The sequence below is a fragment of the Lolium rigidum genome, chromosome 2 (genome assembly GCF_022539505.1).
Source record: "Lolium rigidum isolate FL_2022 chromosome 2, APGP_CSIRO_Lrig_0.1, whole genome shotgun sequence".
NCBI classification, from domain to species: Eukaryota; Viridiplantae; Streptophyta; class Magnoliopsida; order Poales; family Poaceae; genus Lolium; species Lolium rigidum.
Window position 1 is genome coordinate 250571573 of NC_061509.1, and position 20994 is coordinate 250592566.

At 43.0% G+C, this 20994-nt stretch overlaps 2 protein-coding genes across 2 annotated transcripts; one reads left to right on the forward strand and one right to left on the reverse strand.

Annotated features, from left to right (window-relative positions):
- Nucleotides 1-13295: 13295 nt before the first annotated feature.
- LOC124688526 (armadillo repeat-containing protein 6) lies at nucleotides 13296-16274 on the forward strand. The gene is made up of 8 exons (XM_047222195.1): nucleotides 13296-13428; nucleotides 13526-13831; nucleotides 13932-14215; nucleotides 14781-14909; nucleotides 15263-15385; nucleotides 15484-15591; nucleotides 15681-15859; nucleotides 15988-16274. Exons 1-8 carry the CDS (start codon nucleotides 13296-13298, stop codon nucleotides 16109-16111), a joined length of 1386 nt encoding a protein of 461 aa, XP_047078151.1. The 3' UTR covers nucleotides 16112-16274.
- A 467-nt stretch (nucleotides 16275-16741) lies between these two features.
- On the reverse strand, nucleotides 16742-20994 carry LOC124688527 (peptidyl-prolyl cis-trans isomerase CYP40-like). Its single transcript, XM_047222196.1, has 10 exons — nucleotides 20791-20994; nucleotides 18804-19304; nucleotides 18500-18587; nucleotides 18335-18387; nucleotides 18044-18148; nucleotides 17588-17663; nucleotides 17459-17496; nucleotides 17296-17376; nucleotides 17055-17125; nucleotides 16742-16975 (listed from the first exon to the last, which is right to left on the reverse strand). Exons 1-9 carry the CDS (start codon nucleotides 20992-20994, stop codon nucleotides 17105-17107), a joined length of 1167 nt encoding a protein of 388 aa, XP_047078152.1. The 3' UTR covers nucleotides 16742-16975; nucleotides 17055-17104.

Genomic DNA, 20994 nt, shown 5'->3' on the forward strand with positions numbered 1-20994 from the left:
GGTGGATTCGTTGGAGGAGGTGGAGACCATGCCGGCAGCGCCCCGCCGGAGTTTCCCCCTAATCCGCAGCTCCAGGTCTCTATTTTTGTGTTTCTGTGTTTTTGCGGTGCTCTCTTCGGAAAGGCATCTAGGAGTATTTTTATAAACGTTTTTAGGTCAAGACAGAGGCACGGAGATGAAAACGGGCGGCATCGAAGGCTCGAGGGCCAGGATGGGGCACCCCACGCGGCCAAGGAATCTGGCCACGTGGGCCTACCCCTTTTGGTCCTCGGACTTCTTTTTTTGCGCTTCCTTGGCTCGTACTCCTTTGGACGTCGTAAAATCTCAGGTGATTTGGACGTCGTTTGAGTCCCTAAGATATCAAAATATAGAAAAAAGGGTTTTCTGACATTGCATTGTTAATTCCAGAAAAATAGAGAAATTGTGAAATATCCCCAAGATCAATATAAAACAATGATATAACCCTTATATGATGCAAATACGATTAAAATATAAGTAATACAATGTCATGTATGCATTTTACATGCATCAACATCCCCAAGTTTAAGCCATACTCGTCCTCGAGTATGAAGGTGATAAAACTAACATTGACTTTGCATCTTAATACAATAAATGGATATTAAAGATGATTATGATTACTATTGCTACATAAAGTCAAATGATTCAATCTCAAATGAGTAGCAATATACAAGATAGTTTATGAAGTGATATCAAATATTCAATGTAAGGATGTTCAATGATAATTCACATAGTGTGACACAGGAGAAAGTAATATGGACCAAATGAATGCATAATGAAAAATAAAAGACATCATATAATGGTCATAGAGTATTCTTATACAAATATGAATATAAAAGGTGTACACTTTGGAAAGATAGATAAATAAGTAGAGGTAAAACATGAATAAGTCTCATCTAGCTTCCAAATGCTTCAACTTAAGTTAATGTTTGCAATGTGGTATTCATTGGTGGGGAGCTCTCATCACCCCTATCATAGCATCTTGAATGGTTAAGTTGAAATTGAAAGCAAATATGAGTAATGTGCTTGACAAAAAGTATAGGTTGAATGCCTCATGTCTCGTGAAAACAAATACCTCTCCAACTGGCTACTCAACTCGAGCCACAAAGCAAGTTCAAGTTAAAGTCATTGCAAGTAATAATAGCATCATCAAGAGCGTCAACTAGGGTACCTCTTGTCCTAGGACATGGAACAAGACCATGTCAAAATGAAAAGACAAACAAACACAATGAACAATCTCAGCACTCTTTTTATTTACCAAGGGTATAGCTTTTTATTGTAAAGTGCATCACTACGAGTCCACTATTGCGTGTAAGTAAATTTCCACCATGCATCTCGCATGGCTTGGGTTAGCCACCCTGGCGTCTCTCTCAGTGGCGGAGCCAGGATTAGAGTAAGACCCGGGCCAAAAATTAAACACAAAAAACACTAAAACCCAATGTAATAGCAAGTTTTTTTTGGCATGATTGCAAATATGAACATACTGTTTTTTTAGAAGGAGCTCCCCGGCGAAGCTCACGCCCTGCACAGCGACAGAGGAGACCAAGGGACCGAGCTAGCGAGGCGCCTAGGCAGAAACGAGTGTTCGAGGCTTTGCTAGTTGGATTCGCTCGTTAGCAGTTCTGCTAATTCGCTCGTATTGGGCAGACAAATTGGGAATTGAAAGTGCTGGAGTACAGCTGGGGCCAAACTTAAAATCAGAATAGGTAACCTGCTAGAAAATATACAACGCCCCGGGCCATGGCCCTGTTTGCCCGGGGTGTAGCTCCGCCCCTGGTCTCTCTAGACATTTGCACTCACTCCTCAAACTTACCAAGTTTCCACAATTATTTCACTCAATGTTAGGCATCCATAGACAAAAGTACATGATATCAACTAAATATAATTAAGAGCAATGTTGAAAGCTTGCCATGTAATAGCACATATGAGATAACTTCCAACCAACATTCTTGTCAGGCACACAACTTCATAATTTTAATCACAATGGTTCAAGTTTATTAAGTGCAAAGAAAAGTAAATTGTGCATCAAGTTCGTGAGAGCTTTTTAACCAACTATTCCCATAACAGGCAATAACATAAGCATTTTAATTCATAAGCAGGGGTTTGGGTTTTAGAGAAAGGCGACGATGGAAGTTCCGGGAGCGAGAGAAGGCACAACGTACCCAGGTTCACGTCCCCGCGGTGGAGGATCGCTACGTCCTGCTAGCAATCCACTATATGAATATACGTGTACAGGGGGCCGCCATAGGCGGAGTTGTTGGATCTAGTCTAGTTCTAATCTGCGAGTTGTGGTGTCTAGGCGTGTCGCCTCTATGATTTATGTTTCTGAATGTGTGTCCTAAGGGATGCCCCTGCCTAGCTGTATAAATCAGCCAAGTTAGGGTTTACAAGAGTGAAAGATCGAGATGTCGCCTAGAGGGGGGTGAATAGGCAATTACAAACTCTTGCGGATTTGTCTTGTAAGAATGCGGAATTAAACCAATGTTTAGTTTACAAGCACAAACCCTAAATATTCTAAGCTCAACTAAGTGTAACAATGGCAACTAGAGCTAAGCAAGATAGGCACAAGATATATGTAGCACAAGTGATAGCAAGATATATGTACGTCAAGCACGATGGCTATCACAAGGAAAGAGAGCTCGGGTATAGAAATAACCGAGGCACGCGGAGACGAGGATGTATTCCCGTGTTTTCCCTTGCTTTGCAACAAGGTACGTCACGTTTGGAGGAGTGGAAGTCCCACGAAGGATTCCCCGCGCCACGAAGGCTCACCCTATTCTCCGAACCACACCCACGAAGGATAATGGCCCTTTCCTTATGGTTAGCTTTTCCTCCGCTCCGGAGATGGCAAGCTCCACAACCACTTCACAAGCTCCACGAAGGAGAAGCCCGTGCCTCTTCACAATCTTCTTGAAGAGATCACCGGAGCACCAACCGCCAAGCCAACTAGGAGGTTTCCCTCCAAGAGTAACAAGCTCACGGTCTCTCACTCGAACTAATCGTGGTGGAGAGCTCAACACTATGCAATGATGCAAAGCAAGAACACTAGAGGTGTTCAAGTCCTTCACTCTCAAATCCCACCCAAGCAACAAATGCTAAGATGAGATTGGAGAGGAAGAACAATGGGGAAAGTCAACAAAAGACTCCAAGATCTAGATTCCAAGAGTTCCCCTCACTTAGAGGAGAAATGGATTGGTGGAGATTGTAGATCTAGATCTTCTCTCTTAGATCCCTCAAGAATGAGCAAGAATCATGGGGGAATCAAGAGAGAGGGCAAGTTCTTCAAAGGCAACAATGGAGGAGAGAGAATGGAAGAACTGACTCAGCCCAAGGTGGAAGAAGGGCTATTTATAGCCCAAGAGAGAATATAACCGTTGGGGAAAAGTTGGGCTGAGTCAACCATCGAGGAGGCCGGTCAACCGGGCCTGAGGCCGGGCCGTCCGGTCCAGGACCCGGTCAGACCGGGCCACAGACCGGACCAGCCGGTCCAAACCGGTCGGCAGGCCGAACCCCGACCGGGGTCACTTTGCGTCGTCCAGGAGCTCCTCCTGTTGGCGACCGGTCGACCGGACGGCCCGCCGGGCCCGCCGGTCTGTAGGTCGGCTGACCGGGCGGCAGACCGGAACCGGCCGGCGCATGGGCAGGTGATGGCGTGTAACTCACACGTTCGTTGGGAACCCCAAGAGGAAGGTATGATGCGCACAGTAGCAAGTTTTCCCTTAGAAAGAAACCAAGGTTTAATCGAACCAGTAGGAGCCAAGAAGCACGTTGAAGGTTGATGGTCGCGAAATGTGATGCGGCGCAACACCGAGGATTCCTGCGCCAACGTGGAATCTGCACAACAAAACCAAAGTACTTTGCCCCAACGAAGCAGTGAGGTTGTCAATCTCACCGGCTTGCTCGTAACAAAGGATTAAGCGTATCGAGTGGAAGATGTTTGCAAAGAAAATAGTAAACACAATTGCGGTAGATTGTATGCTATGTAAAGAATAGGACCGGGGTCCACAGTTCACTAGAGGTGTCTCTCCCATAAGATAAAGCATGTTGGGTGAACAAATTACGGTCGGGCAATTGACAAATAGAGAAAGGCATAACAATGCATATACATGATATGATAAATATAGTGAGATTTAATTGGGCATTACGACAAAGTACATAGACCGCCATCCAACTGCATCTATGCCTAAAAAGTCCACCTTCGAGGTTATCATCCGAACCCCATTCGGTATTAAGTTGCTAAGCAACGAGACAATTGCATTAAGTATGGTGCGTAATGTAATCAACAACTATATCATTAGACATAGAATCAATGTTTTATCCCTAGTGGCAACAACACATCCACAACCTTAGAACTTTACGTCACTTGTCCCGATGTTAATGGAGGCATGAACCCACTATCGAGCATAAATACTCCCTCTTGGAGTTAAGAGTAAAAACTTGGCCGAGCCTCTACTAATAACGGAGAGCATGCAAGATCATAAACAACACATAAACAATAGATTGATAATCACCATAATCATAGTACTCTCTATCCATCGGATCTCGACAAACACAACATATAGTATTACAGATAGATGATCTTGATCATGTTAGGCAGCTCACAAGATCCAACAATGAAGCACAACAAGGAGAAGACGACCATCTAGCTACTGCTATGGACCCATGGTCCAGGGGTGAACTACTCACTCATCACTCCGGAGGCGACCATGGCGGTGTAGAGTCCTCCGGGAGATGAATCCCCTCTCCGGCAGGGTGCCGGAGGCGATCTCCTGAATCCCCGAGATGGGATTCGCGGCGGCGGCGTCTCCGGAAGGTTTTCCGTATCGTGGCTCTCGGTACTGGGGGTTTCGCGACGGAGGCTTTAAGTAGGCGGAAGGTCAACGCGGGGGCCACACGAGGGGCCCAGACGGCAGGTCGGCGCGGCCGGGGCTTGGGCCGCGCCGCCCTGGCCTCGGCTGCCTCGTGGCCCCACTTCGTTATCTCTTCGGTCTTCTGGAAGCTTCGTGCAAAAATAGGACCCTGGGCGAAAGTTTCGTCCAATTCCGAGAATATTTCCTTACTAGGATTTCTGAAACCAAAAACAGCAGAAAACAGCAACTGGCTCTTCGGCATCTCGTTAATAGGTTAGTTCCAGAAAATGCATAAATATGACATATAATGTGCATAAAACATGTAGGTATCATCAATAAAGTAGCATGGAACATAAGAAATTATCGATACGTTGGAGACGTATCAGCAGGTCCGACCGGGTCCCTGACCGGGTGAGCTGGAAAACATGTTTTACTAAAACTGTGATAACTTTTGTGTCCGGACCCCGATTGACATGAAACCAATTTTGTTGGAAACATAACGACGAATAGAACCCCAACAAAAACGACAAATATGGAGACTCCTCACAGGATATTTTTAGATGTTTTTAGAGAGGGAGTCTCCCACCGTGAAGAAACGGTGAAGACGTCCAAACTCGAAAACGCAATAGAAGATGCATGCGGATTCCGTTTTTGATGAACTTGGTCTTGTTGTAAAGCTAGCAACAAGCTCAAGAACCTCTCACAGAGAAACACCAAGAAGCAATAGGGATATGCAAAGTATGCAAAGGATTGAGCTCCCTAAGACGATGCGATCAAGTTACCCAACCGAAAGCCCCTCTTGATAGTGCGGCTATCTATCCTATAATCCGGTCTCCCAACAACCACCTTGAGACCTGTAAAAGGAAAACCTATCAAGGTCATACCTTTGCCTTGCGCATCCCGCTTGATCTTGATGATAACTCTTCAAGCTCCACTCAAGCCGGAATGCCTCACTTGATCATTGTTGTTTCGTGAAGACTCACAAATGCTCCCCATACACCATGATGGGAAAACTCCATTGATGCACATATTCACATGTCCATTATCGCCACATGGACGGCAAGCTTCAAGTATGTGATCCACTTGAGATGCACATCTTGAACTTGCCCAAATCCACCTTGTATCTTCTCATACTCACTTAAGATAGAGCATGGCTAATGTTGAGTTCCACATAAGAACTTGATACGTCTCCAACGTATCGATAATTTCTTATGTTCCATGCTACTTTATTGATGATACCTACATGTTTTATGCACATTATATGTCGTATTTACGCATTTTCTGGAACTAACCTATTAACAAGATGCCGAAGAGCCGATTCTTGTTTTCTGCTGTTTTTGGTTTGCGAAATCCTAGTAACGAAATATTCTCGGAATTGGACGAAATCAACGCCCGGGGTCCTATTTTTGCACGAAGCTTCCGGAAGACCGAAGGGGAGTCGAAGTGGGGCCACGAGGTGGCCGGATGACGAGCGGCGCGGCCCGGGCCACGGCCGCGCGGCCCTGTCCCCTGGGCCCCTCGTGCCGCCTCTTGACCTGCCCTTTCGCCTACTTATAGCCTCCGTCGCGAAACCCCCAGTACCGAGAGCCACGATACGGAAAACCTTCCAGAGACGCCGCCGCCGCGAATCCCATCTCGGGGGATTCAGGAGATCGCCTCCGGCACCTCTGCCGGAGAGGGGATTCATCTCCCGGAGGACTCTTCATCGCCATGATCGCCTCCGGAGTGATGAGTGAGTAGTTCACCCCTGGACTATGGGTCCATAGCGGTAGCTAGATGGTCGTCTTCTCCTAATTGTGCTTCATTGTTGGATCTTGTGAGCTGCCTAACATGATCAAGATCATCTATCCGTAATACTATATGTTGTGTTTGTCGGGATCCGATGGATAGAGAATACTATGTTATGGTGATTATCAATCTATTGTTTATGTGTTGTTTATGATCTTGCATGCTCTCCGTTATTAGTAGAGGCTCGGCCAAGTTTTTGCTCTTAACTCCAAGAGGGAGTATTTATGCTCGATAGTGGGTTCATGCCTTCATTGACACTGGGATCGTGACGGTAGGTTCTAAGGTTGTGTTGTGTTGTTGCCACTAGGGATAAAACATGGATGCTATGTCTAAGGATGTAGTTGTTGATTACATTACGCACCATACTTAATGCAATTGTCTGTTGCTTTGCAACTTAATACTGAATGGGGTTCGGATGATAGCCTGAAGGTGGACTTTTTAGGCATAGATGCAGTTGGATGGCGGTCTATGTACTTTGTCGTAATGCCCAATTAAATCTCACTATATTTATCATATTATGTACATGCATTGTTATGCCCTTCTCTATTTGTCAATTGCCCGACTGTAATTTGTTCACCCAACATGCTTTTATCTTATGGGAGAGACACCTCTAGTGAGCTGTGGACCCCGGTCCTATTCTTTACATCGCATACAATCTATCGCAATACTTGTTTTACTTGTTTTCTTGCAAACAATCATCTTCCACACAATACGGTTAATCCTTTGTTACAGCAAGCCGGTGAGATTGACAACCTCACCTTGTTTCGTTGGGGCAAAGTACTTTGGTTGTGTTGTGCGGGTTCCACGTTGGCGCCGGAATCCTCGTTGTTGCGCCGCATCACATTTCGCCACCATCAACCTTCAACGTGCTTCTTGGCTCCTCCTGGTTCGATTAAACCTTGGTTTCTTTCTGAGGGAAAACTTGCCACTGTGCGCATCATACCTTCCTCTTGGGGTTCCCAACGGACGTGTACATTTACGCGCATCAGAACTCCATCTTCATTTCTTCTTCTTGATCATATTACATATATATCTTCAGACCGATGATCTTGATGCCAATACACAAGGTATATCTTTTATCTTCATGGCATCCATACTTGAATCCAACATATGGAGTACAAGTAGTACCTATGGAATATTCCTTCATATAAACTCAATGAAAACATTAGTCCATAGGGGTTGTCATTAATTACCAAAACCACACATAGGGGCAATATACCCTTACAAAGAGTCCTAGTAGGATTCGTATTGGAGTCTTCTTTCCTTGTAGTCCAAGTTGAGGCGCGTGCAGGTCCAGCTTGTCGAGTCCTTGTGCTGCTCCATCTTGACAATCTGTATCGAGTATCGCAATGTCGGGTATCCGAAGGGTTATGCCCACATCACTCGGCAACGGCATCAGAAAATAGTCTTGATGGGCGTAGAGTGTATACGCTTAGTTTGAGCTCCAAGTTGAGAGTTTGGAGATGTGGAAGACGTGTTTTCCCCATGAGGGTGACTCGAGGGTAATATGGAACTCCCAGGGAACTGTGTGTTAAGGGTTTATCTTCTTATCCTTCTCTTATGAGACCTGCAAAACAAAGCAAAATATTTTGTGCCCTCAACCTCACCAAGTGGTTGTCAAACACAAGGTGTGAGCAAAGATGTGAAAAGATAATAAATGCAAACAAGAAATAAATATGCAATGATATGGATGGTAATGCAACGGTGCTAGAAAACAGTGTGGTGTGTGGAACTAGTGGGATAGATCTCTCTACTTGCACAGCTCCAGAAAACAACTTGATATGCAAATGATGGTAAATAAATATGCAAGGATGGTGAAAACAATAATGGATGATATTTTTGGGTTTTATATTGTGAATGCAAGAAATAAAAGTGTTTTTGTATTTTCGGATTTTTAAATGGCTGAAAATAAAAAGTGTGTATAAAGTGTTGGAAAGGTGTTTCTTATGATTAAAAATTGGCTGGGGTTCATAGTTTCACAAATGCACTCTCTCTTTTATAAAGTGGTAGACAATGGAACACTAGAATTGACATATATGATTGAACATAAAGGTTTAATGACAAGTTACTACTACCTCAGTTCTGTTTTAATCGACGCAGGAATCAACTAGCACCATGCACATAGTCAACTAAGGCCCGCGTCGATTAAAAGCGTCCAGAGGGAGTAGTTATATGGGCATCACGTCCTAACATAGAGATCTTTTGTGATTAATCTCTCTTATACTCCACCAAGATGCGAACTAAATTATAAAACCCTAGTAATTAAGATAAATCAGAGTATAGCATTAAGTTCTATGAGATGAAGTTAAAATAACAACATGCTAGATCTAGTCATGGAGAAGTGGCAAGGTCACCCCACATCCCCGGTAGCATGGTATTCTCTTTATCCCTAGTGAGGTAACAAAGTAAGGTAAACACCCGAGTGAACCGTGGAATTTCTGTCACTTTCACCGCACTAGCCACCCTCCGTTACTCCATCTAATGCATACGTTCCCCCTCACACACCCACCAGCCCTAGCCAACCCACCAAGTGGGAAGGTGGAGTCCACCACCTAGTTGGCCGACCAAGAAGCAAGGAAAGGGAGCAATCCCACTTGACCTAGGTTTCCCCATTATGGTAAGTTTTGGAGTTGGACTCCAAAGTGGTTTTGGGGCAACCCTAGGGGTTCCACCTATATAAAGAGGAGGAGAGGGGAGGGGTCTGACCACATCAAGCCAGCCGCACCACCCAAGGGGCACCAAGGCCGGCACCCAAGCACCCCCCCTCTCCCAAACCCTAGCTACTCCCTCCTCCTTCTTCTCCCGCAGTGCTTACGGTGAAGCCCTGCCGGAGATCTCCACCACCACCGTCACCATGCCGTCGTGCTGGCAGGATTCCGAGGAGGATCTACTACATCCGCTGGCCGCTGGAACGGGGAGAAGGACGTCGTCATCAACACCGTACGTGTGACCGAGTGCGGAGGTGCTGCCCGATTGTGGCACCGTCAAGATCTTCTACGCGCTTTTGCAAGCGGCAAGTTATCGACTACATCCACCACAAGATTTATCTCGTTAACGCTTAGCGATCTTTGAGGGTATGTTGATCTTCACCTCATTGCTACCATCTACTAGATTAGATCTTGACTTGTTATTCGTTCTTGCGGTAGGAATATTTTTGTTTCTATGCTACGAATCCCTACACACGCGGCCAAGGAATCTGGCCGCGTGGGCCTACCCCTTTTGGTCCTCGTACTTCCTTTTTTGCGCTTCCTTGGCTCGTACTTCTTCTTCCTTTCAAAAACCGATCCTCGTAAAATCTCAGGTGATTTGGATGTCGTTTGAGTCCCTAAAACATCAAAATATAGAAAAAGGGGTTTTCTGACAGTGCATGGTTAATTCCAGAAAAATAGGGAAACTGTGAAATATCCCCAAAATCAATATAAAACAATGATATAACCCTTATATGATGCAAATATTATTGAAATATAAGTAATATAATGCAAAGTTCATGTATGCATTTTACATGCATCATGATTCACATCCATTTTATCTGAAGTTGTGGTTTTAGTCAAGCAGTCCTATACTACCAGAAGAATTGTTTTTAGATAAATACTTAGTAAAAGATCAAGATACGATGACTAGAGGGATGAATATGATTTTATAAAAAAATATACTTCCAAATAAACTGATAAGCATATGTTCAAGTGATCTACTCATGCTTCATAACAAAAGAGAACAAATTGGATCTAAGGCAACCGATTGTGAAGCAACACGGAACATGATCTGAAGTAAACATAACAATTATTGATGCTTTAGAATACTCCCTCCGGTTCATATTAATTGACTCTAATATGGATGTATCTAGATACATTTTAGTTCTAGATACATCCATATTAAAGTCAATTAATAAGAATCGGAGGAAGTAGATAAATTAGTACAACAAGCAAGAATAACAATAAATAAGAACCAAGTATGAACTACAAAGGATAACTACCAAGATGAATGTAATTTTCGACAAGTTGTTGACACGGGTTCTGCATATTCTCGTATGGAGAGGCTATGCACATGTGCACTAAGGTCCTCGTACTTATCCTTCTTCTCCACTAGGTCAAGTTCCACATAATTTAGCTTGATCTCTGTGAGTTGATCTTAAGTTGATTATCAAACCTTCACAAACTTGTTCTGGCCAATCCACAAATTGGATGCTCAACAACGTTGTTTAGCCGACTAGGAGATATCAAATCTCCTATAGCAAGTATCGAATCTCCGAGGCTAGAGCATGTTATTACTTTGTGCTCAACTCACCTGACTCTTTTTTCTCCAAGGATTGCTCAAGAATTCAAGAGAGAGGAAAACTTATCAGATTTAAAATTTAACTCAAAGTCACCAACCCCATTGCGTGGGGGTCGGCCACTATTTACGGATACACCCAAGAATATAGCAGTTGGTTTAAATATTCCATTCACCTGAAGCATCACGACAGTCACTAGTTATGGTGCTTCATCAAGGTTATGTGCATGGAAGTGGAAGCAACAAAAATCTTGAGGTTCACTGGAAAAACAAGAATCTCTAACTCTTTAGAATAGCAATCACCATACATAGAAGCATTATGATCAACACACGTTGTACTTAGAATAGATCCCTATCCCTCCTTGTTTATCATGCAAATCGCCATTCCTTTTTCTAATTTAGTATGCCTTACTTTATTTGTATGTATAATTTTTAAATCTATGTACAATTTTAATATACATATTAATATAATCTATTCTATTCATATTAATAGAACATGTAGTATTCATAAATATAAGAATAAAAATGAAGGAAATACATGGCCCAGGGCAGAGAAAGACGATTTCCACATCAAAAACAACAAAAACTAGCGCAAACATGTAACAAGTATTCAGAAATGTAGCCAAGCTCTCCCTATGAGTTCCATACACAATTCATGACTATAAAGCTTTTCTCGTCTTTCACTAGACACATTACATGTTCAATGTAGTTCTTGATGTCGTTATGCGTTATGCATATTGTATAGATTTCCAGACGGACTGTTCCAGAAAGAATGATCATGTCTAAGCACGCAATAAAGTTTCATTTCCTTTTAATAGAGTTAACTCCCCTCTTATAATACTAAAAAAAACTACCATGATTCTTCAGCGTCGGCTCCTAAGTCTTGACATACTTATCTAAGTCTTCACTTCATAGCCGCACATGTTGACATCATTTTGAGGGGTATGAGATCCCTACGGGTAAACCACTTTTATGGTACTGTCACGTGACACACTCAATATAATCATTAGTTCCTTAATTGGTTCTCATTATTCATCCAAAAAAGAGGGCGGCACTAGATACACTTTCACTAAGGAAATTGTCAAGCGTATCACATCAGTTGGAGTTGTTGAGGTTTCATGAGAGCTTAAATTGGATGGACCTTGCTTGTTATGAAAAACTCTAGCATTGGGCGTTTATGGATTCTAGCTGGTGCTAACCGGTTGGACGAAATGATTCCGGAAGAGTAATCTTTGTAATACTAACAAGAGAACTTTTACGTTTTGTAAAATTTCTTCTTAGGCTAGTTATAGTGGGAAGTAACGTAGAGTAGTAACATGCAATGTTACTACTTCATAGTGGTTAGTAACATCATAGTACTATCATAGAAATCTTCATTTATTAACTTGTAGACTCATTGTATTTTGAAAAGTGTGATGTTAGAGTAACTAGCTATGTTACTTCGTCATCTTCTCTCCTCATTAATCATTGCCACATAAGCAAATTTGTTGCGTTGAACACTTTGTTACTAGTGAAGTTACTTGCACTATGAGTAGTCTTAATAAATAGATTATGGCAAAACTTTTGCCCCTGTTTTAAATAATAATAAATTGGATGGCTCATGACCTAGCTATGTTTTTTTTCTTGTTGCGGAAACATGACATAGCTATGTTATGTTAGCTACTCCCTATGGTCCTAAATATAAGCCATATAGTGTTTTGAGAAAAAATCCATAATATAAGGTTTACTACGTTGCTCCACTTATATGGAAAATATTTTTAGTGATTCGATTATGTTTTCTTAGCTTATGCAAAGTCCTCTATTAGCTCACGTTAATTTCCTAGGGTTAATCCTAACCAAACAAGGTGTAAATTTTCCCAAAAGTGTGTTTCTTAATTTCCGTGCCAAAAACTATATGGCTTATATTTAGCACCGGAGGGAGTAGTAAACATGGTGGTTTTGATTTTCTTGTAGACGCCGTAATTTTCTCTGTGTTGGAGGTTATAAACAATTGATTGCATAAGACCTTATATTTTGAGAGATCAATAAAGCTCTCTTTCCTGTAGAGATAAATTCTTACAAGTTTTCTTTAGTGAATACGAGCTTTAATTTAGTCATAAAACTGATGAAGTACAGTAGGGGTGATAGATGTTGATGTGAATCACGAGACAAAATCTTATAGTTCTGGCCGTTCCTAGTTTTGAGTTAACCAAGAGTCCCAAATGAAAAGAAGATCCACTAAATTCAAATCCGCGTCTGCACTAAATTCGAAATTGAAACCTCCCCTCGGCCGTACATCACGAAAGGGAAAACGGAACAGTTGGAAAACCCCCACCAAAGCCTTTTTCCCCCTCGTTCCAATTCGCTCGGCGCCCAGGCTTCGACGACGAAATGGCGATCGCGATCTCGCAGGAGGCCTTCGACGACATGGTCCGGGAGAACGTGGAGGACCTCGGCATGGACCCCGACGAGGCGCTCGCCGACGCCGTCGAGGCTCTCACCCTCCAGGGCGCCGACCTCGCCGGTACCCACCCACGGACCCCTCTTCGTCTTCCTCCAGATCTCAAATCTCTCCAACTCACGCCTCAGTGGTTAACCGAGCCTCCCGCTGCCTCCTGCAGGGATCATCAAGCGCGTGCCCGGGGAGGCCGCGGCGGAGGAGGCGAACCCGGTGATGCGGGTGCTGGACGAACTGAAGGCCTCCGCCACCGCCAGTGCCAGCGGCAGACCGGGGGAAGATCTGGACAGTTTGGTCTCTTCGCTCGACGAGTTGCGCGGGCTCTGCTCCGGCGAGGAGGCGGAGAATGCGGCCGTGGCTGCCCGGAATGGCGGAGTGGAGGCGCTCCTCGCCCTGTGCGCGTCGGCTGGGGTCACGCAGGAGAGGCTGCTTGCTTCGGGCTTGAAGGCGCTGAGCTCCCTGATCCGGGGTATGTTGCTGTGCTCCTTGTCAATGTTCTTGCAAAAGGATATGTGTCAAAAACAGTGTCTAGTCTGTTTCTGACATTTGGGCATGAACTCAATTTGCAGATGTTGGAGGCACTGAAAAGTTCAGGCAAAGCCAGGGGCCCAAGATTGTCATGGGTATCTTGAAAGGGGCCTTGGGAAGTACAGACATACTGGATGGTGGTTTCAGTGTCGTGGCAGCTGCATCTGCTGGCAATGAAGTTGTGAAAGATGCCTTTATGGACCTCAAGGTCGATGAACTCATTCTTCAGGTTATGAGGGACAAATCAAACAGTAAAGTGCAAAGCTTGTATGATGCCATACGTGTTCTGCTGACACCTGACGATAACCGAGTGGTGGCTTCTCAAGTATGTTCTATATGCATGTAGAATTGTGTGAAGACTTGATCTTATTTTACATTAGCAAGTGCATCATTTTAGCTTCCACATTTATCACGCAGTTTGATTGTAACGATCAACTTATTCATGAATTGTGTTGGCATGAAAAGTAGTTTGCTGGATGAATATCCATATGTGGAAATTAGTTTGAGCTATAATACTCTTTTGTGTGTATGAGATGCATACAAGACTAAATTTAGCTGTTACAATATCGACATAAACTTCTGGTGGTGTTTGGATACTAGAAAGATTGTTCACATAAATAGTATAGCCAATTTGGTATCTCGGGGTTTTCTGTTTTGAATTCTGTTTTCACAATGTCAACAGCATATGCCCCATGCTGCGTCTTGCTTGCAAGTTTACACGGTAGTTTGCTTATATCACCCAGTACACACGATTTGATGATTAATGTATTCTGCATATCATTTAATCACAAAATCTTGTACATTGATAATATATCAGTTAAGGAATTAAGCCTTCTTGTATGAATGGAGTTTTGATCCAAACATGCGAATTTGATAGACTTCTGATGCAGGTATTTGGATATTCACGGAAATTTGCAGAGATTGGCATTGCAGAAGTTCTTGTTATCGCACTCCGTGAACAAGTTGCTCCATCCAGTTTACCATCAGCTTGTGCTGCTTTGAAGGCGATCGCTGTTAATGTAAGCATAAACTATCATTATGCACACATCCCAGAAATGATAATTAATATCTTGACTATTTTATAATTTTTTGCCAGTAGTCAAGCTTCATTTTTTCTGGGATAATTTTTTTTACATCAGTTTAACCTGTAATTTATCTGGCCAATTGAATATGAATTCCAGGGCTCCAGGCAACTTAGCATACACAAAAAGCTTGATGTTCATAAACTTCCTTCAATTTTGGTTATGTTTTTAGTTCTTTGTATCAAAACTTATTTCCTCGGTGGAATTATGATAATAAAGAAAGCACAATTCATGCTTATGAGCTCTACCTAAGGAGAACATCACCATCTTTATTTCTTGTCTGACCACAGGAAGAAATATGCCGGTCCATATCAGAAAATGGTGGGATTGATGTACTTCTTCAGTGCATCGATGAGGCTGGCGTACAGAAGAACAAAGTTATAGCAAAATCTTGCTGCTCTTTGTTGTCTAAGGTATACATCAGTGCAACATTATTGTACCACATGAATTCAGAAGAGGAAAATTATACTTTCATTAAGTCAAACTCTTATCACATTGTTTCTGCTTGAAGCTTGCTGGAAGTGACGCAAACAAGGCCAGTATTATCCAGCAAGGTGGTTTTGATAAGTTCTTGAAGTTGACGTCCAGATTTTCTGAAGACCCATCAGTAATACAGGAGGTAATACACATAAATGTGCAATACTGAAGAATCTGTATACTATCTGAGAGCTACTTTCATATCCTGTAATGAGCAAACTGAATGTGTAGGTAATGTCTCTGGTGCAAGCCCTGACACTGCGGTCACCAGAACATGCAGCACTTGCGATCAGTTTAGGCTATGGTACTCTGGCCATACAGACAATGCAAAAGTTCCCCTCCTCTGCCCTGACTCAGAAGCAAGCATGTCTTATGATCCGTAATCTCGTTGTCAGAAACCCTGAAAACAGGTATGTTTTCAGTCCTATAATCATATATGCAGTTATTAATTGATGGACTACTACTCTATATTCAGCATCATTTGGGGCTCTTCTTTTACTCATGTTTCTGCATCTCGACACTTGTTGTACCACTGCAGGACCATCTTGCTTAAGGAAGGAGTGGAGAAGCTTATCAGGAAAGCCAAGGCAATACATGGAAGCTGCAAATCTGCTGCCACAGATGCGTTGAGAGACCTGGGGTTGGACAACTACAATGCATAGACAACATAGGTAGCCTACCGTGTGTAAAGTTTTCGCAGTCTGAGGATGTTCTGAGAAAGTGTTACGTTTTGGCTAATAGAGTTGTACTACTGCGTTTGTCTCTGTTTCTGGTCCCACTTCTGTGGAAATTTTGAATAGCGTGGTAACATGTTCTGATTACTCACATATGATTATGTGCGACCTACTATGAGCTAAATCTGAATCTGTGTCATTCTGCATGAACTAGTTCACTGGGTGGTGATGTTTTTTGCCACCCGCTAGGATTTTGGTCTGCTCCACCTGGTTATTGACAAGCTAATGTGTTGTGCATCAGCACATGGTATAATGAAACTTCGACTACCTATATATTTAGAATACATACTTCAAAGTCATTTGCATAGATTTGTTTCCAGAACTAGTTGAAGACCATGCCGTCCAAACATGAGACGAACAAAATTCACGTTCATACCCAACTATGCCCAGTCTGGATTTGGACCGTGTCTGACTATGAACCTTGCAACCTACCTTGACTTTAGCTAACTCTTATAATGTTACAGTAGGAGTAAGTCACTGAATTATGTAGTGTCGTTAAGTTGGTACAGTTCAACAAGGGCAACGCACAAAAATAGGCAAACGGCATGCTAAAAGACATTTCATGTTGTCAACAATGTTCCATTAATTCTCGACCAAAAAATGTTCAGTCAAGAGAAATTGTTAATTAGCAGAGACGTCTATAGAGTTCAGTCTGTGAAAGACATTTCTTTCGACGTCATTGTGACCTGCTCTACACTAGAACACAGAAGCTTCAGGAGCGCCCCTGCTGTTCTCAGTAGTCCACCGGCACTTTCTGCCATGAAAAAAGTCAAAAAAACTCCCTCAGTATACCTGCATTAGATAAACCATGATGTCAGAACACAGAGAAACTAAAAACCCGATGAAACAATGGCAGTAAATTAAGAATCACCTGAAACTTAAGCTGGCAGCTCCCAGTATGTGAAACTAAGAAAAGTTGCACTAGGGGGATAAGTTCTTATCCTACAGCAGCAACGAAAAGATCATCAGTTACCCACAAACGGAAAGAATCTGGTGCATGTTTGACAACATCAGCATTTGACAGCCAAATGGTTTACTATCTATTAATTTTATGCTCAAAGGTCTAAACCAAAGAATTTAAATGGTGATGAATGAGGCATTAGAAAATATACTTCGTCAATTTTCTCTGAACTTCCTGAAGTCTCGAACATCTTGGAAAATGCCTTACGCTCCAGATCGCGCCTGCCAGTAACCTGGGGTAATCGCAGATGGCAAGTCAGCAACATCTTGCATAAACACCCATTTGTCCAAGATTCATGACCATAATGAACTAACCTTTTTCTTTGCAGCAGCCACCTCCCGTTTAATTCCTCCTGAGGATCAGCAGTGCAGAAATCAGCATTCACAGTTGCAAATGAGGATTCTTTTACTAATAGTCAATCAGGGGGCAATAGGTATACAAACCATCGTTGGGCTCCAAATCCAGGGCAAACTTGAAGCTCTCAAGTGCACCATCAATATTGTTGAGTGCCATGCGTGCCTGCACCCCAATACCTTGTTACTGACAAGCCAAGTTGGAAGGTGACAAAAAGGCGATAGGAAATAATATTCCCAGCACCACATGACAAAGACTACAAATCATACTGTACCATGCTTAGTAGTATGTAAGTTGTAGAATGTAGTACGCATGCACATAAAAGGATGCTCAAGTGGCACGAATGCACATCTTCATGTCCAACATATAAATTAAGATGCACACAACAATGTACACATGCAAATGAGACAGTTTAATTTGCACATAAATGCAAGTAATTTGAGCATATCGGTCTAGAATTCATGAGGGAACAGGTAAGCTTCGCTAATCAAAATGTTATCAAAACATGTGCGTATGGTTCATGGATAATATTACACAACACTAACCTGTCCTTGACGGAAAAAAGCTTTTGCGTTGCCCTCCGTTTCACGCAGCGCAAAGTCTGCATCTAATAAAGCACCCTCCAAATCTCCCAACTTCAGTTTGCATGCCTGAAGAAGTTATAAGTGACTTCCATATACTAGTAAGAGACAATTATTTTTGCAAGGAAAAAGAACGGTACATCCAGATGAGGAAACACTGATGATGTGCTAAAATAAAGTTCTTGAAATGTTATACTATAGAGGGGAGACAGTTGTGATCTTTCCATCAACAAGTTGGCAGGATGTGAAACTTACAGAACTATTGGTGAGTATAATTGACTTTGTTTTCCGCAGCGCTGAGCTGTTCTCTGCACATTAGTTGGTTCTTAGGATTAGCAAGTAAATTGTACCTCTATCCCAAAGTACCACATCGAGGAATTAACAAAAGTAAACAGCAAAAAGGACCGAAAAAACAGCTACCTTGATCTATCTCTTCTTTCTCCCAGCAAATATCTAAATACCGCATAGCTTTTCTGTACTTTCTGAGTGCAGCCTTGTAATCCTGTTTCTGTACAGAGGCAGAAACTTCAGTTGTAAGTTCCAAATAGGAAGTAAGTTAGGTACTATTTAGTATATGCATAACATAGGATGATTGAGCATCTAGGCTTTAGCTAAAGACTTGGCAGTTATATTACAGATGCAGTTTACCCAACAGCAATGAAACCTTCCTCATGTGAACCAAAGAAATTTAAGCAAAAAAGTGCAGTCATTAAGCATTTCGAACCTTGAAGTTTTCATTTCCAAAAGACTTTGCAGAATCCACAGCATTAATCCACCACAAAACGTCTGCAGGCTTTTCATCGAGGTCAATTGGCCAATCAGGATACATGTCACCATCTTTGAAGAAATTCACAACTCCGTTATCTGCACCTTCTGGCAGTTCCCCACAATCAACAATAACGATATCAGATGTTGGAAGGTCAGCTTCCCCAGTAGAAATATGCTCCATTGCGCGAACCACCCCCAGTCCTTTTACAACCCTCCCAAAAACCACATGTTTCCCGTCAAGGTGTGGAGTTCGGGTGGTAGTAATGAAAAACTGAGATCCATTTGTGTTGGGGCCAGAATTGGCCATTGATAACACCCCTTTCCTCTCGTGCTTCAGAACAAAATTCTCATCCTCAAAGTTCAATCCATATATAGACTCGCCCCCAGTTCCATCGCCAGCAGTTATATCTCCACCTTGCACCATAAAACCCTTGACGATACGATGAAAGCATGATCCCTGAAGAGTAAAGTTACACAAAAATATGAGTACTTGAAGATTAAAGATCCCGCAGTTGACATCAAAATCACCGTCACCCAGGCTGAAGAATAACCAACTCTAGTCTATATAACAAGGCTCATCTTGGTCATTACAATTATATCCAACGGTTAGGGGCAGGGTAACTCTGAGCATTAACATTCACAACCATTCTTACTAGAAAATGGAAAACAACTAAGTGGCCGCCTATGAAAGCGGAGCAATCTTGTCTTTTGTATGAAGAAAATGGACACTAAAGGATATCCAAGATGTCCGAGTCTATGCCGCTACGAAGTACAAAGTACAAAAGTGCCATTATGCACAGTTGGATCTCTGCCGCTCTAACAGTTAAGGCGAACCTCTAAAAAAACAGTTTAAGTGGAAGGTTTATCACTGGTGCACTAATGCTCTGAACCAGTTATGTGCTTCCACATATCATCATCCCAATTCATGGTTGAAGTTGAAGACCCTAAGATTTTAAATGCCAGGTCTCACTTAAGCACGTTGACATATTTACCAATATGAAACTATCCCCAGAGAATAGTTAATCGACATTGACCACATCAGATTCTTTTGCAACCACCCAGTTTGTCCTAGATTTGAACCATTGAAGCCCAAATAACAATAACATGCACCGTAAAGCTAGGCATACTTGGTTCTGACAGATACTGCTTCAAGAAACCACGACTATAGGCTACGAAGAAAAAAGTGCAAGAAACCACGACTATATATGCAGTTCGTGAGCCTTGTCATATGTTGAAAGTTAGAAACACCACATGGTAATTTCTCTGCCTAATGAACTCCATATGAAAACATTTTTATTAAACATATCAGGATTCCTTTTCGTAGTACATTGCCAACCATATAGCCAGTTGGCCATAAAATCAAATGCAGCATTATTTTTACAAAGTATGGTGCTTCCAACTTTGAGCAAGTACTGCAACTCTGCAAGGGACCAGCAACAGAAGTAGGACGCCCTGCTAATGCGCAATGACATGGCACCAAAATGGAAGGAGGGCCAGCACCAGTAGTAGGCACTAGCACATGAAGCATGTTACTAGTAGTACACCTAAGCAAGTAAAAAAAGACTAATTGGAACATTACAAGCACCACTAGTTATGCACACTGAAGATAGCACTAGCGGTAACAAAGACAGCCAGAGCAAACTTTGCCCAATCAAAGCAACAGGCCTGCAAAGGACTCATCTTTGCCACAGATCGAACTAGAGTTCGACCGATAAAACATCCTATACTCGAAATTGCAGAAAGTAGAACCAGATGATCCGATGCGGACCTATCTATGCGCAAAAGCACATGTTATCTGACAGTGTTCGAAATCGAATTAACAGGAAGGGGGCCTTGCTCAACTAAACACAATCGCGCCCGACAGAAGCGGAACCTAGAACATCTACCGGTACCAAAGAGCACAGCAGCACAGGGGAACCCAGCAGGGAAGGGAAAGGGGGGACCTTGTAGTGGAGCCGCGCGCCGGTGGCGGCGCTGACGCCTTTCTCGCCGGTGCAGAGCGCGCGGAAGTTCTCCGCCGTGCGCGGCACCACGGAGGCGTAGAGGTCCACCACGAGGCGCCCCTCCAAGTCGCCGCCGATGCTCACGTCGAGGTAGCACCTCGGGTTCCTCGCCGCCGCCGCCGCTGCGGTGACCTCGCCCTCCAT

What these genes read in the sequence shown, in the direction of transcription:
- LOC124688526 (XM_047222195.1), top strand. Translation starts at nt 13,296, where the DNA reads ATGGCGATCGCGATCTCGCAGGAGGCCTTCGACGACATGGTCCGGGAG. An exon ending in GCTGCTCTTTGTTGTCTAAG is followed by an intron (nt 15,386 to 15,483) that starts GTATACATCAGT and finishes TTCTGCTTGAAG; the next exon opens with CTTGCTGGAAGTGACGCAAA. An exon ending in ACCCATCAGTAATACAGGAG is followed by an intron (nt 15,592 to 15,680) that starts GTAATACACATA and finishes CTGAATGTGTAG; the next exon opens with GTAATGTCTCTGGTGCAAGC.
- LOC124688527 (XM_047222196.1), bottom strand. Translation starts at nt 20,994, where the DNA reads ATGGAGGGCGAGGTCACCGCAGCGGCGGCGGCGGCGAGGAACCCGAGG. An exon ending in GGATTTGGAGCCCAACGATG is followed by an intron (nt 17,497 to 17,587) that starts GTTTGTATACCT and finishes GCTGATCCTCAG; the next exon opens with GAGGAATTAAACGGGAGGTG. An exon ending in GTTCAGAGAAAATTGACGAA is followed by an intron (nt 17,126 to 17,295) that starts GTATATTTTCTA and finishes TTGCTGCTGTAG; the next exon opens with GATAAGAACTTATCCCCCTA.